The sequence below is a fragment of the Rattus norvegicus genome, chromosome 10 (assembly GCF_036323735.1).
Source record: "Rattus norvegicus strain BN/NHsdMcwi chromosome 10, GRCr8, whole genome shotgun sequence".
Classification (NCBI taxonomy): domain Eukaryota; kingdom Metazoa; phylum Chordata; class Mammalia; order Rodentia; family Muridae; genus Rattus; species Rattus norvegicus.
In genome coordinates this window covers 15,358,409-15,386,302 of record NC_086028.1, presented here as the reverse complement: position 1 = coordinate 15,386,302, position 27,894 = coordinate 15,358,409, and the positions used below count along the sequence as shown (strand labels likewise).

Here is a 27,894-nt window from a genome sequence, read left to right as displayed (position 1 = left end):
ATTGGGACCTTACTGTCCTGAGGTAGGGAGACCCAGAGTACCTGGATTTTGATAAGGTACCTCCACATAGTTAGAAAACAGAGAGGAGGTCCAGCCTGGGGGGGGACCGTGGATGTGGACAGGCCTCAGCCTGACCTTTCTGGCTCACAGACAGAAAAAAAGGTTCAGCTCTCAAAAAACAAAAAAACACCACCACCACCACCAACAAAAAACCAAAGACGGAGGCCTCAGAGAGGGTCAGCGACCACGCCTACTTAGCTCGGCTGGTTCGGCCTCTGCACTGTACGGAGGCCCCGGATGGGCGTGGCTGCAGAGGCCCAAGCAGAAGGCAACAGTGGTGGAAGTGTCCTGAGCGAGCCCATACAAGACGTGGGGGTCTTTTAGGCGATAGGGAGCTACGCAGCCGCGGGAGTTTTGTGCGTCGCGGCGGCGGCGGCGGCGACGGAAGTGACGCGCGTTGCCAGGCGGCTGTTGCTAGGCGCCGTGCTGCGTGTTTTGCGTAAGACAGCGTATGCTGAGGCGGGAAGCGCGAGCTGTAGCGCCATGGCGGGAGGTAGCGGCGCGCGCGTCCGTCGGGTCTCGCGCCCCGGGAGTCCCGGGTCCGAGGTCCCCGCTGCGTCAGTGACTAGACCTCATGTAGAAGCCCGTTCCGCGGGCGGAGGTGGAGGGTCGCGGCGCGCTGCCCAAGACCGGTGCTCAGGCGGCGTCCCTTCTGCTGCTTGGCAGCACCCTTTCCTCAACGTATTCAGACACTTCAGGATGGATGAGTGGAAACGGTCCAGCAAAGAGGGAGATGTGGCCGTGGTGACGGTACTGACTGCGGGGGTCCTTCCTGCTCCTGAGAAATCTCCCAGTGGGCACTGTGACTGCCCTCCGGCTTTGCGCGGTTTGCAGCTCCTCTTTCTTTCTAGGACAAGGTCTTGAAGAGCGCCGTGTATCGCATCCGTGGGTCCGTATCTGCCAGCAACTACATCCAGCTCCCCAGAACCAGCACCCAGTCTCTGGGGCTGACTGGGCGGTACCTATATGTGCTTTTCCGGCCCCTGCCCACCAAGCACTTTGTCATCCACCTGGACGTGTCCACCGAGGTGCCCAGCTTGGAAAGAGGGCAGGGTGTTTGTTGCTGCCTTCTTCCCATAATCTCCATCTAATAGCCTCGCTCTGCCTCATAGGACGGCCAGGTCATCCGTGTGTCTTTCTCCAACCTCTTTAAGGAGTTCAAGTCCTCTGCAACATGGCTTCAGTTCCCCTTTGTCTTCGAGACTAAGACAGCCAGGAGAGGTGGTGACACCTGGTCCAGGAGGGACAGCTTGAATGAAGGCCTAGAATGGGGTGGTACAGGCCCATCTGGGCTTGTGCTTGTGTGACTCTGAGGACAGCTGGGGGGTGGGGTTGAGAGGGTTGCAACAAAATGGTAGGTGCTGACCTTGCACCTGTCCTGCAGACCTGGCAGGTGTAGCTCCTCCTCGTGCCCGCTGGACCTGCCTACATTTGGACCTGCGTGACATCCTGATGTTCTACCTGAGCCGTCACTATAGCCACCTCAAGAGCATCAGGCTGTGTGCCAGCCTGCTAGTCAGAAACCTCTACACCAGCGATCTGTGCTTTGACCCTGGTGAGGCCCACACTTCATGCCCCATCCCAGTCAGAAGGCTAGAACCCTCCTGCTGGCGGGTAGATGAGAACCACTCACCAGTTTCAGAGGAGAGCCATGTACCAGGGCTCCCAGTTCCAGGAAGAACATTGGGGTGTACTGGTGGAGTGGCAGATACTTGGTATTACATTTTGCCTGGGATGGGAAAAGATAGGACAAGTGTCCCTTGATCTAGAATAGCCTTAATTATTGTAGCTGTCACTGTCACCGAGGCCCGGCGTGCAAAGTTGTCTGTCAGTCCTATGCCTCGAGAAATGGCCTTCCCGGTGCCGAAAGGGGAGAGCTGGCATGACCACTACATCCACATTCGGTGAGTAGCTCTGGACCTCAAGTGGTGAGGGGCCAGATGGCCTTCAGGCCCCAGATATTGATTTCGCTTCTGCCTGTGTTTTCCACCCATGAGGTTTCCAAGTGACGGTTCAAAGGCACCTGATACGCAGGTTGAGAAGAGCTGTTCCCCTCCAGAGGCAGGTGGGCTGTTCTACAGGATACATAGGACCTGGTGGGAACAGTATTGGGGCATCCTGAGTGGGGAATCAGTAGCATGGAGACCATAGGTGGTATGTGCTTGGAACAGCCTGGAGGTTAGACACAGAAAACGGCCTAGCTGGTAGTCCTCTGAGGTCCTAGAATCATATTTAAGGTCTATGTAAGTGGCACCTGATCCCCACGCTTCTTGTTGGGAGAGGACCTGCCAGGGTCTAGGGTAGAATGACAGCCGTGTTTATGATGTAGCATCTATAGGAGGGGTGAGGGGAGCCACCTGTTCTTTCCTGCACCATGGCTGGCATTCTCACGGGTCTCTTGCTGCTCTACTCTGGTTTTTTGCTCTGTTGTAGTCCTCCTGGGGCATGTGTCACGGTGTCTACCTCATCCAGTGGCCTTTGGTAAACCTTTGCTGAGCAGTAGATCCCCTGTGGCCCAGACATCTAGCCACAGATGTCCATTGGTGAGTGCACTTGGGAAAGGGCTGGGGGACCGGTGGTCCTAGGGTGCTGATAGCACATGTTCCATCCCAGCCATGCCAGGTCCTTTCAGCACCCAGACACCTTCCAGAGGTCAGCCTGACCTACAAGTATCCAGAAGTGTCCAGTGTAAGTGCCTTCAGCATCCGTGGCCAGAGTCCTTCAGCCTGGGATGAGGTTACCCATGCACACACGGAGGCCGGTGGGAGACATGTTCTTGCCGACGAATCGTCTGGAGTACCTATGGCCCTTGAGGACATTGGCTCCTGTAAGGTGAGTGACCATCTGAAGGTATTTAGGCATTAGTGAGATGAAGGACTGGCTATCCTAAGCTTCCTGAGGTTCATTCAGAGCAGATGGGCCTCTAATCCTCCATGCATTGAGCAAGAGGCCTTGTTGTTGAGTAGACATGGGTTTGTTCCTCTTGCCAATTCTAAGGGTCACACGCCGTAGATTGTCAAAGGTCAGGACCTGGGGTATCTGCAGACTTTACACTGTAGCCAGAAGACTGCTTCTAGCAGGAGCTCCGCATACCCATGGTTTTCCTTCCTTCCTTCCTTCTTTTTTTTTTTCCCTTTGAGGCAGCAGAGGTGGGGCATTTGCAGGGAATAGAGTGGCTTCCTCGAGTCTCACCTTGTGTTTTCCTATTTCAGCTCTTCCTCCCAGACCCAGTCCTGAGGCTCAAGGGAGTCATCGGCTTTGGGGGCCACAGCACCCAATGGGTGAGGCTTCGAGGCAGATTCCAGGACAGTTTTCATTGGGTGGGATGAGTAAGTTTTGGGGAAGGAAAGATTTCTAGTCCCGTCTTGGGCACTTTCTTTCCTATGGTCCTCAAGAAACCCTGCTCTGTTCACGTCTTCTCATTCTTGTGGCTAATGGGAGTATTTGGGTCATAGGTGCCCCCTGTTCACTTGGTAAGGTCTGCTGGATAGTGGTTGGATTAAAGAGTTCCCGAAGACCCAAGAGCTTAAAGATTACTTTATGTATCTGGGTGGTGGTGACACATACCTTTGAACCCAGCACTCAGAGGCAGGCAGATATCTCTGAGTTTGAGGCCAGCCTGGTCTACAGAGTTCCAGGACAGCCAAAGCTACTACACACTGAGCCCAGGCCCTTTGTAAAAGAAGCCAAGTGCTTTATACTGCTGAGCTGTCTCTCCAGTCCCATAAAGATTTGTTTATTTTACGTGTATGCATATGCTCACTGCATGTGTGCAGAAGCCCACAGAGATCAGAAAGGGCAGCAGACCCTCCGAACAGGGTTTACAGGCAGCCGTTAGCCACCATGTGGGAGCTTGGGGCAGAATGTGAGTCTTCCGCCCACAAGAGTAGTAAGCTGTCTCTCCAGCCCTGGCGATGTCTTTAGACCTTCTCTGAGTGTGGATCTCACTGATCCAGACCAGACGTATTGGAATTGGGTACTATGTGGGAAGTTGGCTCCATTGTATGCAGTGGGCCTCTAGGAAAGGCCTCAATTAGAAAGGGATGGTGGGCGTGTCCAGGCATGGTCTCTGGTCTTTGATTTATTTATTTATTTATTTATTATTTATTTTTTTTTTTTGGTTCTTTTTACCGAACCCAGGGCCTTGCGCTTCCTAGGCAAGCGCTCTACCACTGAGCTAAATCCCCAACCCGATATTTTTTTTTTTTTGCTACCAAGATCACCAGCCTTTCATGGTGAAGAGGCTTTAGTTGTCTTCCCCACATATGCCTGTGATTGGGGGCGCGGGGGGAGACAGACACAGATGTGTCTTTGGGCGGCCAAATGCCTCTGTGTGTGGTGCGCATACATGTATCTACCAGACTCCCCTTCTAAGTAGCCAAGAGGGACCTTGCTAGGTTTCTGTGGGTGACTTTGGTTTTGGCCCTCATATGCTAGGCCCTGTGGACTAAAGATGGTGTGGCTGTTGTTTACCCCTGCCATGCGGTCATAATCGTCCTGCAGATTGACACTGGACAGCAGAGATTTTTCCTTGGCCACACTGACAAGGTACATGCCCCCTGGGCCTGGGTGGGGAGAGGTGAACCGGCAGGCCATATTATATTCCTTTCTTCCTTATTATATATCTTAAGGTCTCTGCCCTGTCACTTAATGGCAATGATACACTGCTAGCCTCAGCTCAAGTGCAGCCTCCCAGCATGGTGCGTCTCTGGGACTTCCAGACTGGGGGATGCCTGTCTCTCTTCAGGAGCCCACTGCACACCATCTGCTCCCTCAGGTGCAGTAGCCTTGGGTCAGGGCAGCAGGGGAGTGGGAGGTGCCAAGAAGCTGCTGACCTCATCTTCCACACCTACAGCTTCTCTGACAGTGGGGCGCTCCTCTGCGGTGTGGGCAAGGACAGACATGGGAGGACGGTAATGTGTCAATAAGCCTGGTACAGGAGTCAGGGCCCTGCGCCTGGGTGGTGAGCTCCAGCCGGCCTTTGCTTGCTTGCTTGCTTGCTTTTTTGGCTTGTTTATTTGTTTGATGTTTGATTGTTTGCTTTCGTTGGTTTTTTGAGACAGGGTTTTCTTTGTAGCCTTAGCTATTCTGGAACTCACTCTTTAGACCAGGCTGGCCTTGAACTCACAGAGTACTGGGACTCTGCCTCCTGAGTGCTGGGACTAAAAGTGTGTGCCACCACTGCCTGGCTCAGCCTTTGCTTTTTAAAATGCTTGTCTTTATTTCTGATCATTAAAGTAGTACATATGTCTTGCTTTAAGATGGCGGCTAGAGCGATGACTGGGTGATTAAGAGCACTCGCTCTTTTTGCAGAGGCCTCTGGGGTTCAGTTCCAAACATCTGCATGGAGGCTGTCTGTGACTCCAGACTTAGGGGACCCAGTGCCCACTTCTGCCGTCTGCTGGGACTGTGCATACATGATACACAGACATACATTTAGGCCATCACTAGTAAATACAGAGGCTTTTTTTTTTTTTTTTAATATTTATTTAATGTTTATGAGTACAATGTAGCTGTCTTCAGACGCACCAGAAGAGGGCATCAGATCCCATTACACATGGTTGTGAGCCACCATGTGGTTGCTGGGAATTGAACTCAGGACCATACAGAGGCTTTTTTAAAAAAGAGAATCGAGGTTTGCAAGAGCTGATGGCACATTGCTTTCTTATGTTTTGTTTGCTTTGTGTTTTTTTCCCCCAAGACAGCGTTTCACTGTGTAGCCTTGGCTGTCCTGGAACTCATGCTGTAGACCAGGCTGGCCTTGAACTCACCGGGATCTGTCCGATTCTGCCTCTGGAGTATGGGGTTTAAAGGCCTGTGCTACCACATTCTTTAGCCCAGCACTGGAGAAACAGAGGCAGGCGGGCCGTTCTCTAGGCCAGTCTGGTCTACATAGCAAGCTCCAGGCCAGCCAAGGCTACCTACACTACACCTGTATTTAAACATTCAGTATTGCCAGAGCTGTAGGCATTTAGCTGCTCTGAACTGACCCATTGTTTCAGTGGGGGCTGCCTTTGGCTTTTTCCCCAGGAATGCTGAGACTCCAAATCTAGGGCCTTACATGTTAGCCAATTGCCCTACCCCTGAGATATGTGTCAGCTTCGGTCTGATTTTGCTTCTCTCTATAGACAGCTGCAGTCTGCAGACTTGATGTTCAGGGTCTGACTTCTACGTCAGGGGAAAGCCCTCGCTTGTTGAGGGACTGGGGGCTCAGCTAGTCCTGACAGGGCAGGGCTGGACAGAGCTCTGGCGGGGCTTCCTTTCGGTACCTGGAGTTCATTCTGCATTTGTTGCAGGTGGTGGTGGTCTGGGGCACAGACCAGGTGGGCCTTGGAGGTGAGGTAGTGGTTCTTGCAAAAGTGCATACTGACTTTGACGTTCACACCTTCCGGATCGCCTGTTTTGATGAAACCAGGTGATGTGGTACTAGGACAGGGTTTGGGCCTTGAGCCCCTCTGCTCCACGTTACTTACCCCTCCGTTCCTGCAGGATGGCATCATGTGGGCGGGGCAGTGTGCGGCTCTGGCGACTTCGGGGTGGCGTCCTTCGATCCTGTGCTGTAGACCTAGGGGAGTACTGTACACTGGAGCTCACTGACCTTGCCTTTGCACAGGCGCTGGATGGCCACCACGTGCCCTCGGCTGGCATGCTGTGAGTCCCCTCCTTTGTTCTTACCCAGCCCACCCTTACTCTGAGTACCTCACCTCACTCCACCCTCCCTTTGCAGCTTTGTGTGCAGCCATAGTGGTCACATCCTGGAGATTGACCACCAGTGCATGGCTGTGCGGCACGTCCGCCGCTTGCTGCCTGCACAGCCTCCTGGTGCTCCCCTCACTGAGAAGCAGAACTTCAGCATGGGTAGGTGGGCACCCATTCCTTGGGGAAGTGACATCACATTGCGGTGCTGATGCCTGCTCTTTTCAGGGTCCGGTATTGCCATCAGTAGCCTCAGTGTCTCTACTACCACATGTGCTGTGGGCTCTGAGGATGGCTACCTGCGACTCTGGCCCCTGGACTTTTCCTCAGTGCTCCTAGAGACTGGTGAGACTGCAGACATCTATCTACCCTAGGTTGGGGAGAGCGGGCCCCGGCATGGGGAAGGTTGGGATTCTCTGGCTCTGACTTTGCTAATACTCTTCTTGGGCTGGACAGTGAGTCATGGGGTGAAAGGGCTGCCCTGAGTCTGGCTACCTAGCAACACTACTGCTCTCCACAGGCTGCTTTCACAGGGTCTTTGGGGGCAGTAGCCTGTGGGCACTCTCAGAACCCCAGAGACCTTGCAGCAGAGGAACAAATGGTCTGTGTCTTGGGTACCTCAGTGCCCACATAGTGTGTGGTAGTGTGATTTGAGATTTCCTGCAGTCGTCTTTCAAGCTTGCTGGGCCCCAGTGGCTGTTGACCCACTCTTCCCACAGAACACGATGGCCCTGTCAGTTCAGTCTCCTTCAGTCCCGATGGTCTGCGTGTGCTGTCCACCACCACTTCAGGCCACCTGGGCTTCCTGGATGTTCCCTCCCGGGAGTACACTGTGTTGGCACGCTCCCACATGGCCCCAGTGCTGGCACTTTCTACAGAACAGAACCAGGGACAGATGGCCACTGTGTCCCTTGATCACACTGTCCGCATCTGGGACCTGGCTACCCTACAGCAGGTGGGGAATGGCAAAAGGCAAGCAGGGAGCCACAGGGAATTGGGTCCTTCCCGCCCAGTCTCTGGAACTTAGTGTTAAAATCACGTGGGGCACACTTGTCCCTTGCAGTCTCTTGACCCCCACCCACCCTTCATGGTGGCCTTTTCCCTCCAGCTGTATGACTTCTCATCCTCTGAGGACGCGCCTTGTGCCATTGCTTTCCACCCCACAATGCCAAACTTCTTCTGTGGCTTCAGCAGTGGGGCTGTACGTTCCTTTAGCTTGGAGAACTCTGGAGTCCTGGTGGAACACACGTGAGTGTTTCCGGGGGACCAGGGCTACAGACACCACCAGTGAATATGGAAGTGAGGAGCTCTGTGGGATCCCATGTGGGGAGGACCCTTTGCAGGAAAGCCAGTGCCATCGTAAACCACACCTTGGCTCCCGGGGCCAAGGTCAGTGAATGTCCCATGTATGGTGCAGGCGTCACCGAGGGGCCATCACCAGCCTGGTCATCACCCCTGACGGCAGATTCCTGTTCAGCTCCTGCTCTCAGGGCTCCCTAGTCCAGTACAACTGTGCTGTCTCCCGATGCTGCGTTCTACGTGTGGCAGGTCAGGCTCCTAGCCACTCACACTGGTTCCAAGGCACTGGGAAGCTCTGTCTTGTTAAGCTTTCTATGGCTGTGATAAAGACCATGACCAAGAGCAGCTGGGAAGAGAGTTTATTTCACATCAGCTTCCAGTCCATCCAGGGCAGTCAGGGCAGGGACTTGAAGGTAGGAGCTGACGCAAAGAGGGCGCTGCTTACTGACTTGATCCCCATGGCTTGCTCAGCCTGCTTTCCTTACACAACCCAGGACCAGCCCAGAAGTGGTACTGCCAATAGGCCCTTCTACATCAGTCAGTCATTAATCAAGAAAATGCTCCCACAGGTTTGCTTACAGGCCAATCTGATAGAGGTATTTTCTTTCCAGATATCTGTGAGTTGTGTTAAGTTTACCCACCCCCCCCCAAAAAAAGAAAAAACTAATCAGGGCACAGCCATCACCTCCATGCTCAGGGTCTATGTTGTGCCATGTGCCTCCCACCAAGGAGGAGGTCTCTGAGCCCTCCTTACAAGTCAAGGGTCAGTAAGGGTCTGTGTCTATTCTGCTTCAGAAGGTGGGCAGCCTTAGCACTAGGAAAGCAATTGGAGAGACACATTGAAAGGGCATGTATGCCTCCGGTGCTCCTCCTTTGACTTAGTTTGCCAAGTGGTCATGTGGTCAAGTGGTCAAGTGGTCGTGTGCTCACAGCTTGTGAGACCTGAAGTATAAGCTCTCTGCAAGCTGCAGAGGGCCAGTATATGCTGCAGGGGAGATGGGATTAAGTGTCTCCCACCACACCCACTGACACCTGCCCTATGCTGCTACAGCCAACTTGGTATGTCAGGATGGCCGCCCCAACCCCAATATTCTGGCAGTCAGTGGAGACAGCTGCCGGCTGGCCTTTGTGGGCCCCTCCAAGTGCATGGTGACAGTTGTGGACTCGGTCTCCTTGGATGAGGTGAGTGTCAGCTCTAGGCCAGGGGCTCTGCCCAGCTAGGTATGCAGTGTTCGGGACGGGTAAGGGGCTGTAGTTGCTCAGGAGCAGTCCTGGGCCTCTCCACAGTGCCGAGGGTCCTGGCCTCCCATGCTCTCCAGATGCTCAGCTTCCTGTGTGGGGGTTATGTCTAGACACCCCGGTGGGGGCTCCTGAAGCCACTTCCCTAACCCTGGGTGCGGCCCACTAACCTGGATTGAAGGCTAGTGGTCGCTTGCCCCCTAGCTACTCCATGTTGATGTCAGCACCCTCAACCTGGCCAGCAACCACCCAGACTGGGCTGTGGCCGTCTGCTTCAGCCCCAGGAACTCAGGCCATCTGCTGGTGTCCACATCTTCTAACAAGGTTGTGGTACTGGATGCTGTATCAGGACATACTGTCCGGGAGGTGAGTCGGAGCACTACAGGCGGTGGCCTGCCAGCCCTTCCCTGTCCCTGCAGCCTTGCCCTAGTGCCAGCGGCTCCACCACAAAGGGACATCTCTGAGAATACTTCCTTCTAGTTATCTAGTGTCCGCTCCAGAGCCTGCTCCTCCCTGGCTCTCAGTGAGGACTCTCGTTTGCTGGTGGCAGCCACTGGCCGGACCATCACAGTGTGGGATTATCCAACACAGGCCAGCCCCAGCTGCCAGGTATGTGCTGCGGGCAGCAACGGGCTACAGCTCCCCGTGGGTGGCTGAGGAGACCCTGGGGATACCTGGAGACTTGGAGCACAGAATCCCCAGTGTGCTCTGGGTCCCTGTATGTGGTGCTCACTGCCCCTAGGTATACATTGGCCACTCAGAGCCTGTGCATGCTGTAGCCTTCACACCCGATCAGCTGCAGCTCATCAGTGCGGGAGATGCCATCTTCCTCTGGGACGTGCAGGCCACCCCTGAGAGGCAAGTGTCTCCCCTTCACCGTGTCTTCATGGGCCTTTTGCTGGCTGACCCCTGACATTTCTCTTGTTCTCAGAGATGGAAGTGATCCTGAGGCATGCCCAGTGCATGAGGCTGGTGAGTGATCCAGACTTAGCTGGAAGAGCGGACTTAGCTGCATGGCGGTGTTAGTTGGTGTGGAGCTGACCGGGTTGTGGCCCTGTAGCTCAGGCGGCAGCATCTCCTCTCCTATGCCTGCCTATCCCTGCGGGACATATCTGATACCCAGCCCTGACATGGTCTTTCTATCTCTAGGCTCTAATGCACGACATCTGGAGGACCTGGCATCCGGGGCCAGTGGACTCCCTCGGCAGCAAGTGCCTGTACCATCTCAGGCATCACTGCCCCCACGGAGTACCCATGACAGACTCCTTGAAGGCAGTACTGGTAGGGGCTGGGGTCCTCGATGGGTCTTCGTGTGTGTGGTCACGGGGTGTGCCTGGGCACAGGCCAGGAAGCTGTTTTTCCTTTCTTCCCTTTTTCTTTCAAGACAGGCTCTCACTGTATCTGTGTCTTCCTATGTCCCACGGGGAGCTGTAGCCCGTTGCTGCCCGCAGCACATACCTGGCAGCTGGGGCTGCCCTGTGTTGGATAATCCCACACTGTGATGTCCAGCCAGTGTCTGGCAACGGCAAATGAGTCTCCTCACTGAGAGCCAGGGAGGAGCAGGCTCTGGAGTAAATACTATATATGTTTATATATTTGTCTCACTTTCAAGACAGCTCCAACTGTCCTGGAACTCAATATATAGGCTAGGTTGGCCTCAGACTCAGAGATCTACTTGTCTCCACCTCCCAACTGCTGGGATTAAAGGCGTGTACCACCAACTCTGGCTTTGTTCTTTCCTCCTCTTGTTGGTCTGAACCCTAGGCACCTTCTCCACATCTGATGAGGAGGGACTTGGTGAGGAGAACCATGTTTTTGAGGCATTCCTCCAAGGCCAGGCCCCGACCCCACCTGTGCTGGTGGAGAAGGAGGCCAGTGGAGGTGGGGATGCCCCTCGAGAGGCTGCAAAGAGCTCTTGGACACATGCCGAGCTTCCCAATCACCACAGCCAAATGAGTAAGTCAGCCACGGCCGCAGGCAGGGACGGAGGCCTCTTTCAGGACACTTTTGGGGCTTGTAGTAATCTTTTCTGGATGATGAGTTGAGGTCACCTCCTGGAATCTGAGGATCCTGATATACCTGTGGTGGGTGGGACACAGCTCTCAGCCTAGCAGTGATGGGGGCTTTGTGTCTCGGGAGGAAACTCTGATCACAGTAGGCAGTTCATTGTCCTGTGGTCTCTTCTCTCAGGTGAATGGAGCCTTCGGAGTGGAAAGGCTGGGCTCCCAACCCGCCCAGATTCCTACAAGCACTTCACAGCTCGATATAAGACCTCTACACGGGTTAAGGTTTGCAACACACCACACTAGGGGTTTCTAAACATGGTCTTCTCTGAATGTGGCCCCTCTCAGTCTTCCCCAGGGTGATTCTCACTCCACCCTGCCCACACACAGCCTCCATCCTGTAGCATGTATTCTCAGCTTTCTGGTTCTGCTGATCCTACCTCTGTCTCTCACTACCAGTACTACTGCTGCCCCTTTCTGTCCCCTCAGTTCTCCAGGGGCATCAAGTTCCTAGTTCCTCTGGCTCCCTTGGGTCCCACCTGTCTCCCTGTTTACACCCCAGATCACTCTCTGTGATCTCCTAGTAGCTTACCTGTGTACTTTGGAGGCCAGCTATGCTGGTTACCAGCTTCCTGGTATGCTTCCTTGTAGAGTGTCTCCCTCCCTCCCGTTGGCAGGGAGCAGCTGCGACTGAAGGCCGTGGTGGGCTACAATGGGAATGGGCGGGCCAACATGGTCTGGAGACCTGACACAGGTAGGGTATGTCTTCCACAGCAAATAAATACTGGGTGTCAGCTGAAAGCTTCTAGAGTGTGGGGCACTGGTGTCTGCCCTTCTTATGCCAAAGCCCCATGAGGTCTGACTGCCAGCAGTGATGGGATATTGGCATTTTCCTTGCCTACAGGCTTCTTTGCCTACACATGTGGTCGCCTAGTGGTAGTGGAGGACCTGCATTCTGGCACCCAGCGGCACTGGCTTGGCCATCCTCAGGAGATCTCTACTCTGGCACTCAACCAGGATGGCCAGGTGCATACCCTGTTGGTGTCCAGGGCACAGTGTACAGTAGAGCATGGCTCAGCATGAAGGACACATCCCAGCTAACCCTCCATTCAGCCAGGGCAGGCATGGAAACTGTCTGCACTGACCACTCACCTTCTTGCCTGCAGGTCTTGGCCTCTGCCTCCTGCTGTGGCAACACAGCTGCCCGCTGCCAGATCCGAATTTGGGATGTTCCCCAGGGCCTCTGCCGGCACCTCCTTTCCCACCATGACACAGCCGTCCAAGCTGTGGCGTTCTCACCAGATGATGAGTTCCTTGTAACGTTGGGTAGGTAGGCCTGAGTAAGCAGAGGGAAGGCAGACTTCTGGGGCCCTGGTGGCTGGACAACACCCAGTTATATGTCCTTAGGGGACTATGCTGACCGGAGCCTTGCCCTGTGGAGCATGGCCACCTATGAACTTCTGTCATCCACTCGCCTCCTGGAGCCTGTGCATGGTGTGGCCTTTAACCCTTGGGATGCCAATGAGCTCATCTGTGTGGGCACAAGTGCCATCACCTTCTGGCTCCTGCAGCACCAAGGGACAGATACCAGCTTTCAGGTACCAGGCTGCTGGTATTATTATAAAATATATATTTTATAATATATTATAAAATATAAATTTTATTTTATATGCATTGGTGTCTCACCCGTATGTGCATTGTGTGAGGGTGCTGGATCCCCTTGAACTGGAATCACACAGTTGTGAACTGCCATGTGGATGCTGGAAATTGAACCTGAATCCCTTGGAAAAGCAGCCAGTGCTCTTAACCATTGAGCCATCACTCCAGCCCTGAGATTCAATGGGCAACTTGAGAGGATGAAATCAGGTTGCCTGAGAATCTCACTGGCCCACAGCCACATTTGTATTCTGTCAGGTACACCGAGAACCAGTCCCTGAGGAACTGGGGGCGTCCGAGTTGACCTCACTCTGCTATGGGGCCAGCCCTCTGCTCTATTGCGGCTCCAGCTCTGGCCAGGTCTGTGTCTGGGACACTGGCACTGGCCACTGCTTCCTGGCCTGGGAGGCTGATGATGGCGAGATTGGTGAGTGCCCAGCAACCTATGTATCCCCCAGCTGTGCTGGCTGTTGCAGTGTGGGAAATGGGCATTTCATACCCACTCTGTCTTCTAGGAGTGCTGCTGTGCTCAGGCTCTAGACTGGTCAGTGGGAGTAACACAAGAAGGCTGCGCCTTTGGGCTGTGGGGGTTGTGCCAGAGTTGAGGCGAAAAGGCTCAAGTGCCAGGTGAGCCTCCGTGGGCCTCTGTCCTGTATATTGCCCTGGGTTTTGGCTGCTAGCACTTCTGTAGCACAGTTCTCAGTTGAGGGCTACCCTACATAATTTGTCATTAGTTGGGCCCCTCCTTGAGGATACACTCAGGCATAGCGTGGGCCTTGCAGGCTGCAGACCAAGGAGAAAGAAGCTTAAAATTCCTGTCTCTGTCGAGTTGGTTCCTTTACCTGTGAGAGCACAGGACCAGACTGATGCCTGCTAGTTTCCTGTCTCCAGCTTCAAACTCCCATCCCTGTTCTCTTAGATCCAGCTCTGTTTTCATGGAGCGTGAGCTGACCCTGGACGGGGCTGTTGTGAGTGCCAGCTTCGACAGCGGCATGGACATGGGTGTAGTGGGCACCACAGCTGGCACAATCTGGTATGTCAACTGGACGGAGGGCACTAGCACCCGCCTCATCAGCGGCCACAGGACCAAGGTGAGCTCACTGGGCTGTTAAGGGAGACAGGATTTCCCCAGGCAGGGTAGGCTAGGGCAGCAAGCCCGTTTACTGCCCCACACCTCTTCCACCACAATCATCTGCTGACATCATCATGGTCCTACTGTGGAGTCCTAGCGGCCCTACTAGGTTCCGGTTGGATCTGCTCACACGTAGTTGGAACTGGTCTGGGTATTTCAGATGTGGTCAGGTCTAGGCAGGCCGGTCATTTGGTAGGACTATCTGGATTTACCTGTGACAGATTGTGCCCGTGGCATTGTGTGGACTCCCTTCATTGTCCATCAGATATCCAGGTTCATCCAGGCCGTGTCTCAGTTTGTCTGTCTTTTCTATAGCCAGTCTCCCATTGTTCAAATAACAGTATGTTCTCCCACCCACAAAAGTTTGGGTCTTGAGCCCTTAGCTGTGCTGGCAGTCCCGACTGCTTTCTAGCACTAAGGGTAGGCAGGCGATCCAGGCCCATAGGCTGTGATGTGAACCTCATGAGCCCAGGAGCTGGCAATGGCACTCGGGACCCAGGACCCCTGAACAACCCTAACCTTGGATTCTCTCCAAGAGATCTTATGCAACCAGTTTACACTGAATTTCACTGGTTCATGGCATCTGTGCCACCTGTCTCCAAAAATCCTGATTCTCAGTGGTGCCCATGAGATACACATGTTTTCTCCATCAAGACATTAACAGCCTGAATTAGAAGCCACAAAGCCACTCAAGTGTGCGCACTGGAGACAGCCGAGTGGCTCGTGCTTTTCCTTTCAGTCTGTAGCCTGCTGGAGACACAAGGTCACATGTACTTTAGGTTCTGTCAGTGTTTCCTGTGGTTTTCCAAGTCCTAGTGATGGATTCATCCCTAAGTCTAGGGAGCAGCCAGTACCTCACATGGAGGTGGTTGGGTCAAGTGGGTTTGGGCAAAAGACAGTTGTTCCTGTGTGGGCAGCCTGAGTAGGAAAGGTCCGGATGGGCATCCCCTCAACCGTACCGGGCTCCCACAGGTAAACGAGGTGGTCTTCAGCCCCAGTGAATCTCACTGCGCCACCTGTGGTGAGGACGGGAGCGTGAGGGTGTGGTCTCTGGCCAGCATGGAGCTGGTGATCCAGTTTCAGGTGCTGAACCAGGTAGGTGGAGAGATCTGGGGGGACCGGTCGTGTGCTCTGCTCCCTGTCACCGTGCTGGGGAGATGCTGGTTTTCCCTTCCCCCTGCGTGCGGCACTAGAGCTGCCTCTGCGTCGCGTGGACGCCCCAGTCCTGTGGACTCCCGGAGCAGCAGCAGGTGGTGGCAGGCTACAGCGATGGCACACTTCGAGTCTTCAGCATCTCTCGTACCGCATTGGAACTCAAGATGCACCCCCACCGGAGCGCCCTGACGGCCATCGCCTTCTCCACTGACGGTGAGGAGGTGTGGCCACAGAGCGCTGTGCCAGCCTCATTAGCTTACACCACATTTTCAGGCCATGGGTTGGGCTCACAGAATGGCATCACAGTCTCCCTGTGGCACAGGTCAGACCATCCTATCTGGAGATAAGGATGGACTGGTGGCTGTCAGCCACCCCTGCACTGGAATGACCTTCCGTGTGCTCAGTGACCACCGGGGTGCCCCCATCTCTGCTATCCAGAGCACGAGCAAAGAAGTAAGGCAACCTCAGGTGGTGATGGGAAGGGGTTTGGGGTGCTTTGGGCAGCAGCAGGTTCTCACACCCCTCCTTTCCCCCAGTATGGAGACCTAGGGGTAGAGGGAGTAGAACTGTGGCTGGCTGCGAGTGCGGACCAGCGTGTCAGCATCTGGGCCTCTGACTGGCTCCGGGACCGCTGTGAGCTCCTGGAATGGTTGAGCTTTCCTGCTCCTGCCGTCTCAAAGGTCAGAGTCCCACGGGCAGTGGGTGGGAATTGGAGTCTGCCCAACTCACACTGCTTTTCACAGGCTCCAGGCCTCCTGCCCCCCTCTCTTGCTGCCTTCTGCCCTTGGGATAGGGCGATACTGGTGTGTGTGGGCCTTGGTGCACATGAAGAGGTCGTCTTCTACAACCTCCGCCAAAAGCAGGTTTGTGTACTCACAGATGCTGCATTGTAGCTGGGCATTAGGGACTGTGTGTCACACAGTCATAAGGCCATAGAGCCTGGGCTGTGTCCCTAGCAGGAGACCTCAGTGTCACACTGTCTTCCTACAGGTGGTACAGAAGACACCTCTGCCCTTCTTTGCCATGTCTTTGAGCCTGTCTCCAGGGGCTCAGCTCATGGCGGTTGGTTTTGCTGGTGAGTGCTAGTAGACACACAGTGTTCTTGGGAATGGCAAACTAGCTCACCCACTCTTCACCTCTGTGTTTGGGCTCTCCCTCTGTAAGTAGTGTGGAGACATGGCCCCACAGGGATGCCTAAGATCAAAGGCAGGGTGTAAGTCACCAGCTGCAGTATCTGCACTGGGGCAGAGAGAGGGCAGCTTTGACTACCCTCAGCCATAGCAGGTTTGGGAACATAGATGTCATGGCCTCCTCCCTTCAGCAAGGTTCCCTGGTGTCAGAGTACTGAGCCATGTAGGGGACACGGATTGGGAATTCCTCTGGGTGATGCCTTGCCCTCCCACCCTGTCATCTACCCGCAGAATGTATGCTGAGGCTCCTAGACTGTGTGTCAGGGACTGCCCAGGACTTTGAAGGCCACGATGACTCAGTACACCTGTGTAGGTTCACGCCGTCCGGCAGGCTGCTCTTCACAGCTGCTCACAACGAGATCCTTGTGTGGGAAGTCACTGGCCCCTGAGCTGCCCTTAGGAACATAGGCAGGAAAGCCAGACTATGGACTGCTGTATGCCAAGCCAGGATGGCTGGGACAGGCTTCAGAACCGCATTGCTTGGAATTTGGGGTGAAATCTGAAAAGATTTAAGGAGGTTGAGGGTGTGGCACTGGCTTAGAATCTGTGAAGCATGGATTTGAGCCTAAGAACCACTCCCCCCTCACACAGAAGATTTGGCATACTGTGTTGTTTTTCACATGAAGGTTGTTTTATTGTTTTTATTTTGTACAGTTTAAGTAAATAAAAACTGGTATTTATCATATCGATACATTGTTTTATTGTTCCATAAATTGTATCTCTACATCACTTGGGGCCTGAGCGCACCCTTGCCCCTACCCACAATCCAGTCGGTTGTCCAGACTTGCTATCCACTGGCCTGTCCACCTGAGAAGCTTGTTGGGTCTAAGAGAACTGCACCTCCTGCACTGTGTGAAGCACTCAACTGGCAGGCGCTGTCCCTTAGCTCAACCACTAGCTGGTGCTGTGTGGGCGGGACCGGAAGTTTGGATGAGGGCGGTACTGAAGACAGGAAGTGCGCGGTCCTGCGCGGGTTGAAGGAGAGGGTTGGGGTTGGGATTGGGTCTACTTGGTCCGTTCTGGGCCAGGAGGGGTGGTTTTGGGGTGCTGCTGCGGGCAGCAGTCATGAGGCGCGACGTGCGCATCCTGCTGCTGGGCGAGGGTAGGCACTGGGGCTGCGGGAAGATGGGTGGGGTCGCCGTGACCTCGGCCGTGCTCCTGACTACTGTTCCCTCTCCCCGCGCAGCCCAGGTGGGGAAGACTTCTCTGATCCTGTCGCTGGTCGGCGAGGAGTTTCCCGAGGAGGTGCGCCGGGTTAACTGGACACTAGGGGCGGATGCCGGGCTTTGGGTAGCCGGGCTTTGCCTTCAATGGTGACCCACCTGTTGCAGGTCCCTGCCCGCGCGGAGGAGATAACCATCCCCGCCGACGTCACCCCAGAGAAGGTGCCCACCCATATCGTGGATTACTCAGGTATCTCCAAATGCTGCCTCCTAGCCGGTGTATATTGAGCCTGCAGCCGGTCTGTATCGAGCGCAACAGCCATTCTACATCGGATTCTTTTTCCTTCTAGAAGCGGAGCAGACAGAGGAGGAACTTCAGGAGGAGATCCACAAGGTGCGGTGCATCTTGCAGGCTTGTGGGTACTGAGGCCGATTCCTTCTTAATCGGCTTCCTCTTCTGTGGGCTGGATTAGGTGACTGACTGCTTGACCCTGATAATTCAGCTGTGACCTTCAAGGCTGAGTCTTGTTGGTTTTCCAGATCACAGCTTTCTGGGAACCAGGACCTGGCCAGTGCTGCCGTTAGTGAACCTTCCCAGGGTCTGAGTGGAACAGATATATATGTCCTTTATTGCTTTTCCTTAAACATCATACTCCTGTTCCCAGTACCATGCCTCCCTAGGCTGTAGTGGATGCCATCTTAATTAGGCGTTCCTTGTTGCCAGAGTTTTTGTGTTCCTGAATGCAGTCCTTCAGCCTTCTCCGTGTCCTACAGGTGCAGGTCACTTGGTCAGGGTACAGTGTCTCATGCTTTCGTTTGCAGCATCCTTGCTGCTTGTACTGAGATAGAAAGTGAGAGACCTGGCTCGGGACACTACCTTGGGTGGTTGGATGGATCTGTCGTAGGACAAGAATTTGCTGACTACAGCCATGGTACTAGGGTCTGGTATCTCTTAGGAAGTACTGGTGGGGAGAGGCCAGCTTGGCAAAGGTGGGCTTTCCGGGCCCCAGAGCCCTGCTGGTCCTGCTGTGAGCACTTGGGACATGCTGGAGTGGTCCATGCTAAGCAGGCCAATTCTGCTCAGCCTGTACCTTGCTTTCCCTTAGGCAAACGTGGTGTGTGTGGTGTACGATGTGTCTGAGGAAGCCACCATTGAGAAGGTAAACGAGAGGGGAGCTCCTCTTCCGGTTTTTTTTTTTTTGTTTTGTTTTTTTTGTTCTTTTTTTTGGAGCTGGGGACCGAACCCAGGGCCTTGCGCTTCCTAGGCAAGCGCTCTACCACTGAGCTAAATCCCCAACCCCCCTCTTCCGGTTTTTAACCCCTGCTGCTAGTGCCTGACTTAATTGGCGGTTGGCCTGGGCAGTACATAGTGGCTCTTGATCCTCAACCCTTACTCCTAGCCTCCTTTCTGTTGAGTCTTTCAGGGGACCCTGTTCCTCTGAGCTAGGGAGTGTTCTCCTCTTACCCCAGCCTGCTTGTGGAGATTGCAGCTTTTGGGGTCAGACAAGTCCCTGTCTGTCACCTGCAGTCCCCCCCGCCCCCCCCAGCTTTGTCCTGCACTCCGAAAGCTCGTTTAGTTCCAGGTAGAGGAGCATGGGCTGGTGAGCACGTGCGTGTTCTTGGACACATTTGGACTTTGTCTTTCAGATCCGAACCAAGTGGATTCCCCTCGTGAATGGCAGGACGGCAACAGGGCCCAGGTGACCAGCAGGGCCTCAGCTAGGGGGACTAGAGCCCACCTGTTCCCCATCCCTGGTGATCATGGCCTCTCTCCCAGGTTGCCCATCATCCTGGTAGGCAATAAGTCAGACCTGCGGCCAGGGAGTACCATAGAGGCTGTGTTGCCCATTATGAGCCAGTTTCCTGAGATAGAGACCTGTGTGGAGGTGAGTGGGGAGGTTACAGAGGAGGGCTGTGGTAAGACCCTGAGGTAGGTCCCTAGATCTGTCATGGGTCCTTCCTGAGTCGGTCCTCACCCTTGTCCAGTGTTCTGCCAAGCACTTGAGGAATATCTCAGAGCTGTTCTACTATGCCCAGAAGGCTGTTCTGCATCCCACCGCTCCCCTTTATGACCCTGAGGCCAAACAGGTAAGTAGCGGTGAGGGCCACACACTCGAAGTTTCCCCAAGTCTCATCCCAAGGCCCGCATGGGGTGTTGGATAAGGAGAGCAAATAAATGGGCACGCCGACAGGGTGGCCAGGAAAAGGGCCACTTGGTGTTGTGTCCCTGCAGTTAAGGCCTGCCTGCGCCCAGGCACTCACACGCATCTTCAGGCTGTCGGATCAGGACCTAGACCACGCACTCAGCGACAAGGAGCTCAATGCCTTCCAGGTGTGGCCCTGCTCTGATACCCTCGCTGCCCTTATAAGAGGGTTATCAGGGTAGCTGACTGATCTGAAGCACTCTCTTACCTGAGGCAGAAGTCCTGCTTTGGCCATCCTCTGGCCCCACAAGCCCTGGAGGATGTAAAGAGGGTAGTGTGCAAGAATGTGGCAGGTGGTGTGCAGGATGACCGACTGACCCTGGAAGGTGAGGCAGATGTTACCTTATCCCCTGGTGTGTGGGGAGTGGCGGGGCCAAGTACTAACCTTCCACCTTCCCACAGGCTTCCTCTTCCTGAACACACTTTTCATCCAGCGTGGCCGGCATGAGACTACGTGGACCATCCTACGGCGCTTTGGTTACAGTGACTCGCTGGAGCTGACTCCTGACTACCTCTGTCCACCGTGAGTTGTAGGCTGGTGGGCAGTGGTGCTTACTAGACTCTTGGGGTAGATGCTGTGACCTGGGGACTCTAGCTTTGGCCTCTCAACACACACTCATTAGCTAGCTACTCCCCTTGCTTAGCCCCAACCGTGTAACTAGAGGTTCTACTGGGAGGGCCTGACTGCCCAGGCAGGCCCTGCATCGTGATAGTGCAAGTGCAAGCCCTCTGGCATCCCCACAGGCTCTACGTACCCCCTGGCTGCAGCACCGAGCTCAACCATCGTGGCTACCAGTTTGTGCAGCGGGTGTTTGAGAAGCATGATCAGGTGAGCCCACTACCTTACCTGCCCCCCCCCCCGCACCCCTTCCCCCTTCCCTCCCAGCACATGTCACTATAGCCCCTTTGCCTGTAGGACCATGATGGTGTCCTCTCACCCACGGAACTAGAGAGTCTCTTCAGCGTGTTCTCAGTTGCTCCGTGGGGCCCTGAACTCTTACACACAGTCCCCACTGAGGCTGGCTGTCTGTCCTTGCGTGGATATCTCTGCCAGTGGACGTAAGTACAGTCCGTTATCTACCTGTCCGTTCCCACCCATCCCATCTTACTCTCCTTAGCCCCGTGCCTCCCTCTACCCCCAGCCTGGTGACCTACTTGGATGTCCAGCACTGCCTTGCCCATCTTGGCTACCTGGGTTACCCTACCCTCTGTGAGCAGGACTCACAGGCACAGGCTATCACAGGTGGGTGACCACTCTTTTGGTCTCTGGGTCCAGCCCCTCCTTCTTGGTGGCCAGCACCCTCACATGAGCTCATCTTTACAGTTACCCGCGAGAAGAGACTGGACCAGGAGAAAGGGCAAACACAGCGCAGCGTCCTCATGTGTAAGGTGTTGGGAGCCCGAGGAGTGGGCAAGTCGGCCTTCTTGCAGGCCTTCCTCGGCCACAGCCTTGGGGTGAGAATTATGGAGGCTCCACCCCCTACCTGGGAACTCAAGGGAGCAGGAGGGGCAGCACAGAGAACTCTGGGCCCAAAAACTGTTCCTACTGTCCACACAGGAAGCCAGGGACAGGGACGCCCCTGAGAAATTGCCCACGCATACCATCAATACAGTGCGGGTCAGCGGACAGGAAAAGTACCTGATTGTGAGTGAGGGCCCTTGTACCCATTCTTCCTCCTAATGGAGCTGTCTCAAGGTAGTCCTTGAGGGACCCAGCCTTGGGGAGGCCATTAAAGCTACTGTTTGTCCCAGCTGTGTGAAGTGAATGCTGACAGCCTGCTGGACACCTCTCTAGACACTACCTGTGATGTCGCCTGCTTAATGTTTGACAGCAGTGACCCCGAGACCTTCGTGCAGTGTGCTACCATCTACAAGGCAAGTCTTGACCTGGGGTGCTGTAGGGGATCCCAGCCATAGCCCTAGTCAGGTAAGCCAGCAAGCCCAGCGCTCAAATGTTTTGTTTTGTTTTTTCTCCTGGCAGCGTTATTACATGGATGGGCAGACACCCTGCCTCTTTATCTCCTCCAAAGCTGATCTCCCTGAAGGTGTTGCCCCACCAGGCCTATCACCAGCTGAGTTCTGCCGTAGGCACCGGCTGCCAGCCCCGGCCTCATTCTCCTGCTTGGGACCAGCACAGTCCAGCATAGATGTCTTTACCCAACTTGCTACTATGGCCACTTTCCCGTGAGTACACATACCACGGGCTTAGTGTGGGTGGGGCTTAGTCTGTCACCTGGGTACAAAGGTGTTGGAGCTGCAGGGTGGGGCCTACCTGTGACCCAGAGAGCTATGCTGGGCGTCGTCCTTTGGCTTGGCCTCTGGCTGCTGGGGATGGGTTTTCAACAGTGAGCTTTCAGCACATGCCTGGAGTTTTCTTTCCACAGACACCTGGCGCACACAGAGCTGCACCCCACCCCCTTCTGGCTCCGAGGCGTGCTGGTGGCTGTTGGGACCGCGGTGGCTGCTGTCCTTAGCTTCTCACTATATAGGGTCCTAGTGAAGAGCCGATGACAAAGGACTCGTGACCTCTCCTGCCCCCAGGCACAGCACACTGTGGTGTCTCGTGTGAGCCCACGCGGCAGAGGAGTATGGTCTTTTAGCCTGGTGGTGTAATGTCTGTGTGGCCAGCTACAGGGTCCCTGGGACTGATGTGGGTACCTGCTCAGGGACTTGGTATCTAAATCGTGGCTTCCAAAACCCTGCTGCCCTGTTACAGGCCTGTCCTGCTGAGCCCAAGAGTACGGGTGGCAGGTGCGAGCCCTCAGCCTTTCAGGGAGCATCGTGTGTTAGAGAGAGGCTGGGCTGTGAGTAGGAAATCAGTGACCAGAACTGAAGTTCTCAGGGTGCTTCCTCCTTCCTGGTTCTGTGTGGCCAGTGGTCTTGATTGGGGGCAGGAGGCAATGGTCAAATCAGGGAGGGACCTGATAGTCAAAGAGTTCCCACCATTCTGTCAGATGTGGAGCCTTACCCACACAGTGCCAGCTGCAGAGCAAGTGGAATTGGGTTTCCTGATTAAAGTTGTCTTTTCCATCTCTTGGATTTTGATCTCTCAGTGCGGCTTTTTTTCTTTCTTTCTTTCTTTCTTTCTTTCTTTCTTTCTTTCTTTCTTTCTTTCTTTCTTTAAATATAAGCTTATTTTTATGAGTTTGACTGTTTTGCCTGCTCATGTGTAAGTGCACTGTGTGTGTGTGTGTGTGTGTGTGTGTGTGCCTAGTGCCAGTGGAAGCCAAATGAGTATGTCAGATTTCCCTAGAACTGGAGTTAACCGATTGTAAGCTATCACGTGGGTGTTGGGAACAAACCCAGGTCCTCTGCAGAAGCAGCAAGTGCTCGTAACCACCAACCCATCTCTCCAGCCTCATAAAAATGTTTTTTCTTCAATCAATCTAAATGTGACTACTATTTCTGTGTGAGTGGGAAACATCACCTGACCCTTCTGTCTCCCCCGTTCCCGGGTCCATATTCTGAGGTCTCTCTAGTCATGCTGATAAATGGCTGTGGGAGGTGCAGTTGGGGTCTGCTGCCCATTCATGTCAGCACCCATCCATCATGTGGGGTGTGTGAGAGAGGGCTCCAGTGCACATACCTGTTTCCTTCCTGGGATTGTAGCTTCTGTGCCCCACACTCCAAACAGCCCAGTCAGCCTGCCTGACTCTGCTGAGAACCTAGGCTTTATGTGTATCATGGCTGTTAAAAGCAATCAATGGACAGCCATAGATGTCAGCCTGGACAGGAGCTGAGGGGAAGGTGGACTGCTGGGCTCAGAGTTGGTCTTGTAACATGGCCTCCTACCACCCAAGACACACAAACACAAATTCACACACTTAACCAGTCATTAGTTGGGACTGGTGGGTACTCTGCCCCAGAATGTCTGGCAAATGGGGATCCCTGAAGAGTGAGGCCTTTGCCTCCTGCTACAGTCCCGACCTACTGGCCTGCTGTCCCACTAAGCATCTGGGCAGGCTGCATTTTGTAGGCAGCTGCATTCCCTACAGAGGCCCATCAGGCAGGAAGAGCTGCCATCGCATCTGTGCAGCAGCAGATTCTGTTCTGAATGATACTTGGAGGGGTTGCCATGGTTACACATCCCATTGGTCTGTCACCTTCGCTGTCCTAGGGAGCACATCCCCTCCCTTATCCAAGCTGCAATCAGTCCTACCTTCAGGTGGCCATCTGTGGGTCTTCCTGGCTATCCCCTGTGCCTTGACTGGTGTTTCTGCACTGGAGGTCCTGCTGTCTCAAATCCGATCCAGTGGTGTTTGGTTGGAGCCCCCAGCTTTGGCCATGAGTAGGGAGGGGCAAGTGTTAGTCTTGGTCTGAGCAAGTATGGGGTTGCTTTGTAGGACCTGGGGCTTCCCTGCTGGAACGGTGCAAATAAGGACGAGTGTGTCTACTGAAAGCAGCTCCAGGTCAGGAGAAAGTCGGTGCGGTGGGGAGCAAATGGACCTTGGCATTCTGGGATGGGTCACAGACATTTTTAGTCAGAGAAAGCTTCCTAGAGAAGGTAAACAAAACAAAAAACAAACAAGCAAAAAAACCAGAAAGGCTGCCTAAGAGGGATAGTGGGTGCTGCAGGTTCCCAGCTATGGCCTACTGGGAAAAGCTTCTGCAGCTCATAGTGCAAGAGCTGTAGGCTGGCGGTGGTTCTGGGTCGCGCCGTTCGGTGGGGGACGGGTTATACCCAGGCAGTGCGTCGAGTTGGGGCCGCGCGTGCGCGTGCAGGGTATGCGCGTGCTCTGGCTGTGTGCGCGCTGGGCTGGCATCTCGGTGACGCTGTCTGAGCTCCAGGAGCGCAGAGCAGAGCAGACGGAGCGGGCCGGCCGGGGCGGAGCGGAGCGGTCCGCAGAGCAGCCCCTCCCGGCCTCGGCCGACCCCGGCCCTAGGCCCGGCTCTATGGACAGGAGCTCGCTGCTGCAGCTCATTCAGGAGCAGGTGCGTGGTGGGTGGAAGCTGGCACTGCTTTGGCGCCCTTCCAGCCGGTGAGGGGCTCGGGGGAGGGACCACGTTCGCAGAAGGCCCAGGCAGCCGCCTCCCAAACCCCCCTCCCTGCACGACCTTGGCCTCTGAGACTCCCGACCCCAAGAAAGGTCTGGCTTTATCAGGTTTCCACGGAAAGCTGGGGATGGAGGGTGGTGGTCCTTGGACCTAGGTCCTTCCCCTTTCTAGGACTGGTAGGGCGAATATGAGGTGGTAGAACAGCCCAACCAGGCACCTTGCCCCGCCAGGGCCTGGGAACAAGCTGGTTCTAGCAAACAGGCACTGACTGGCACAAAGGTCCAGCCTTCCTAGCCAGCCTAGCTCAGCCCTGTGGCTGGGGGTTGGCCCACCCTCTACTCCCCCACCACAGCAGCTGGATCCTGAGAACACAGGCTTCATCGGTGCGGACACCTTCGCTGGTCTGGTACACAGCCATGAGTTGCCCCTGGACCCCACCAAGTTGGACATGTTGGTGGCTCTGGCTCAGAGCAACGAGAGGGGCCAGGTCTGCTACCAGGAGCTGGTGGACCTGGTCAGTGCCATGGTGTGTGGGCAGCAGGGGAGGGCCCAGGCCTGGTCAAGCGCAGCACCCTGACCAAAGCTGGGTGGGCACACAGCTTTTTACTGGGTAGGGCTTACAGACCCGGGCAGTGTGGAAGAGCCTCAGACCATTAGCAGCCACATAGCCAAGTAGGGTAGGGTTCCACGGGAACAATACTGTCACCCACACTAAGACTCCTGCCCTTCAGATCAGCAGCAAGCGCTCCAGCAGCTTCAAGAGAGCCATTGCTAACGGACAGCGGGCACTGCCCCGGGATGGACTGCTAGATGAGCCAGGCCTGGGCATCTACAAACGGTTTGTGCGATATGTGGCCTACGAGATCCTGCCCTGTGAGGTGGACCGCCGCTGGTACTTCTACAGGCACCGCACCTGCCCACCCCCTGTGTTCATGGCCTCGGTCACCCTTGCCCAGGTGGGCCTGCCTACACGCTGTCCCGGGGCCTCCTGAGTCCCTAGTCTTGACCAGCCCTAACACTAGTGTCCCCAGATCATCGTGTTCCTGTGCTACGGGGCACGGCTCAACAAGTGGGTGCTCCAGACCTACCACCCCGAATACATGAAGAGCCCTCTGGTCTATCACCCAGGACACCGTGCTCGGGCCTGGCGCTTCCTCACCTACATGTTCATGCATGTCGGGTAAGCGAGCCTTGGGCTCCAGAGCCCCTCCTCCACTCCTACCCCAGGCACCTGCCCACTGACTCTGAAGGCTTAACTCCCAGAGGGGTTGCACTGCCTGAGGTGGTCTGGGAGAAGGCAGGATGCACAAGATCTGATCACCTCTGCAATGCTCTTTCATGGCCAGGCTGGAGCAGCTAGGGTTCAATGCCCTGTTGCAGCTGATGATCGGGGTGCCCCTGGAGATGGTACACGGCGTGCTTCGCATCAGCCTGCTCTACCTGGCAGGTGTGCTGGCAGGTGAGACTAGCACGTGGGTGGGTGGGTCCCCTGCCTACCTCACCTGTTGAAGTGAGGGCCAGCCCTGCCCTCACCTCTCTCTCCCTTTGCCCACAGGCTCCCTGACTGTCTCTATCACAGATATGCGTGCCCCCGTGGTAGGGGGCTCTGGAGGGGTCTATGCCCTGTGCTCGGCACACCTGGCCAATGTTGTCATGGTAATGGGACTGCCTTTCTGGGGAGGTGGGAAGGGGTCCACTGGACGTGCTTCACAGCCTGTCTGCCTGACCCCCATCAGAACTGGGCTGGGATGCGGTGTCCGTACAAGCTGCTGCGGATGGTGCTGGCTCTGGTGTGCAGTGAGTAGCGGGGCAGGTGGGGCGCTGGGAGGCCCTCTCCCTGCAGACAGGGCCCCTCCCACCTGTTGCTCCCTCTGCAGTGAGCTCCGAAGTGGGCCGGGCTGTGTGGCTACGCTTCTCCCCACCACTGCCTGCCTCAGGCCCACAGCCTAGCTTCATGGCACACCTGGCTGGTGCAGTGGTAGGTGTAAGCATGGGCCTTACCATCCTTCGAAGCTATGAGGAGCGCCTGAGGGACCAGTGCGGCTGGTGGGTGGTGCTACTTGCCTATGGCACCTTCCTGCTTTTCGCCATCTTCTGGAACGTCTTTGCCTATGACCTGCTGGGTGCCGATATCCCCCCTCCACCTTGACCTGCTCCTTAGGGCCGTATGGCTTGAGCTAGGCCTTCAGTGGGTCAGCCACCAGGTGGGCCTGCATGTCTGCCCTCTAGGAATGGACCTCTTGGCTGCTTTTCCCCACGGGGGGACAGGGGGGCCCTGTGATCCCCCCAGCTGAAGCCAAGTCTTACTGCAGCCCTTGCTGCCCCTCCCAGGCCTTTCCAGGGGGAGGGGTGCTGCTAGGCCAGGGCTGGGTGGAGGACCTTGAATGTGGCCCTAGAGGAGCTCCCTTCCCTCCCCACCGACCCCTCCCAGGACTTGCAGTCTGAGCCTTTTTGGAGAATGAATAAATATTTTACACAGCACCAGGTAGCTGTCCTGGGGCTCTGCAGGCTTGTCTGCCCCCTCACCCAGGCTGTATGAGACGCCCCCCCTCCAGGGTCTGTGCTTCCTCTCTCTCCCCTGAAGCTCTGCACCTGCATGAGGTGGTGGCTTCACTCCTGGCCAGGGACGGAATCCACAGGAGGTGGGGCCCCTGGGAAGAGACTGTGGACTTCCGGGTCAGTCCAAGTTCAGCAGTCGTTTATTGTGCTCCAAGAGCTTCCAATCCCGGTTCTTGCAGCCTCCCTTCCAAAGGCAAGCCCGAGACAGAGCCAGGTTCACTTGGCCTGGGTCCTGTAATTCTTGGCAGGTCTATAGTCCTTATGGGAGAACCAGTTGGGGTGAAGTTCAGGCAGCAGGTCTGGGCATACATCTGCCCATAGTCCAAGTTTGCAGTGCTCTCTTCACAAGATGAAGCGTCTACAGACAGCTCTAAGGCACTAGAGATCTACAAGAGTTCTGGGGTCGAGTTACTAACCATCGGAACCATGATGGGGTCCTGGGTGACCCCTCAGGCCCCTGCTCAGAAATGCAGTGAGCTCTTGCACCTGGGCTAGAAACAGCAAGTAGTACTTGAGTGTATGCTGCAGCGTTAGCAAGCCAGG

General features: G+C 55.3%; 3 protein-coding genes across 9 annotated transcripts; all 3 read left to right on the top strand.

Annotated features, from left to right (window-relative positions):
• Window positions 1–505: 505 nt before the first annotated feature.
• Window positions 506–17,119, top strand: Wdr90 (WD repeat domain 90). Of its 4 annotated transcripts, XM_006246068.4 has the most exons (41): window positions 506–810; window positions 912–1,088; window positions 1,173–1,281; window positions 1,445–1,615; window positions 1,850–1,964; window positions 2,058–2,125; window positions 2,494–2,603; window positions 2,674–2,892; window positions 3,273–3,341; window positions 4,498–4,608; window positions 4,692–4,837; window positions 4,916–4,973; window positions 6,357–6,475; window positions 6,550–6,711; window positions 6,788–6,918; window positions 6,985–7,101; window positions 7,476–7,711; window positions 7,865–8,004; window positions 8,174–8,304; window positions 9,107–9,237; window positions 9,499–9,660; window positions 9,775–9,903; window positions 10,037–10,152; window positions 10,226–10,266; window positions 10,444–10,575; window positions 11,059–11,250; window positions 11,485–11,582; window positions 11,949–12,051; window positions 12,202–12,323; window positions 12,464–12,623; window positions 12,705–12,895; window positions 13,212–13,380; window positions 13,469–13,580; window positions 13,873–14,044; window positions 15,058–15,180; window positions 15,279–15,453; window positions 15,563–15,693; window positions 15,777–15,920; window positions 15,984–16,103; window positions 16,231–16,315; window positions 16,662–17,119. In XM_006246068.4, exons 1-41 carry the CDS (start codon window positions 544–546, stop codon window positions 16,817–16,819), a joined length of 5,622 nt encoding a protein of 1,873 aa, XP_006246130.1. In that variant the 5' UTR covers window positions 506–543; the 3' UTR covers window positions 16,820–17,119. The 4 variants fall into 4 exon arrangements, with proteins under 4 accessions (XP_006246130.1, XP_006246128.1, XP_038943044.1 ...); XM_006246066.4 differs by having other exon boundaries at window positions 15,777–16,103; XM_039087116.1 differs by lacking the exons at window positions 506–810; window positions 912–1,088; window positions 1,173–1,281; ... (5 more) ...; window positions 3,273–3,341; window positions 4,916–4,973 and having other exon boundaries at window positions 15,777–16,103.
• Rhot2 (ras homolog family member T2) lies at window positions 17,040–22,836 on the top strand. 2 transcript variants are annotated; one of them, NM_181823.1, is made up of 20 exons: window positions 17,040–17,199; window positions 17,289–17,532; window positions 17,617–17,675; window positions 17,762–17,843; window positions 17,944–17,987; window positions 18,700–18,753; window positions 19,241–19,293; window positions 19,371–19,479; window positions 19,580–19,681; window positions 19,827–19,925; window positions 20,015–20,123; window positions 20,200–20,320; window positions 20,542–20,626; window positions 20,714–20,856; window positions 20,940–21,040; window positions 21,122–21,252; window positions 21,356–21,442; window positions 21,550–21,672; window positions 21,779–21,981; window positions 22,182–22,834. In NM_181823.1, the coding sequence occupies exons 2-20, from the start codon at window positions 17,496–17,498 to the stop codon at window positions 22,306–22,308; spliced, it is 1,869 nt and encodes a 622-aa protein (NP_861544.1). In that variant the 5' UTR covers window positions 17,040–17,199; window positions 17,289–17,495; the 3' UTR covers window positions 22,309–22,834. The 2 variants fall into 2 exon arrangements, with proteins under 2 accessions (NP_861544.1, XP_017452558.1); XM_017597069.2 differs by lacking the exon at window positions 17,040–17,199 and having other exon boundaries at window positions 17,288–17,532; window positions 22,182–22,836.
• A 936-nt stretch (window positions 22,837–23,772) lies between these two features.
• On the top strand, window positions 23,773–27,276 carry Rhbdl1 (rhomboid like 1). 3 transcript variants are annotated; one of them, XM_008767537.4, is made up of 8 exons: window positions 23,773–24,729; window positions 25,145–25,318; window positions 25,524–25,748; window positions 25,824–25,972; window positions 26,139–26,251; window positions 26,348–26,448; window positions 26,529–26,589; window positions 26,670–27,273. In XM_008767537.4, the coding sequence occupies exons 1-8, from the start codon at window positions 24,523–24,525 to the stop codon at window positions 26,939–26,941; spliced, it is 1,302 nt and encodes a 433-aa protein (XP_008765759.1). In that variant the 5' UTR covers window positions 23,773–24,522; the 3' UTR covers window positions 26,942–27,273. The 3 variants fall into 3 exon arrangements, with proteins under 3 accessions (XP_008765759.1, XP_006245956.1, NP_001178751.1); NM_001191822.1 differs by having other exon boundaries at window positions 24,636–24,729; window positions 25,145–25,306; window positions 26,670–27,276; XM_006245894.5 differs by lacking the exon at window positions 25,145–25,318.
• Window positions 27,277–27,894: the final 618 nt, after the last annotated feature.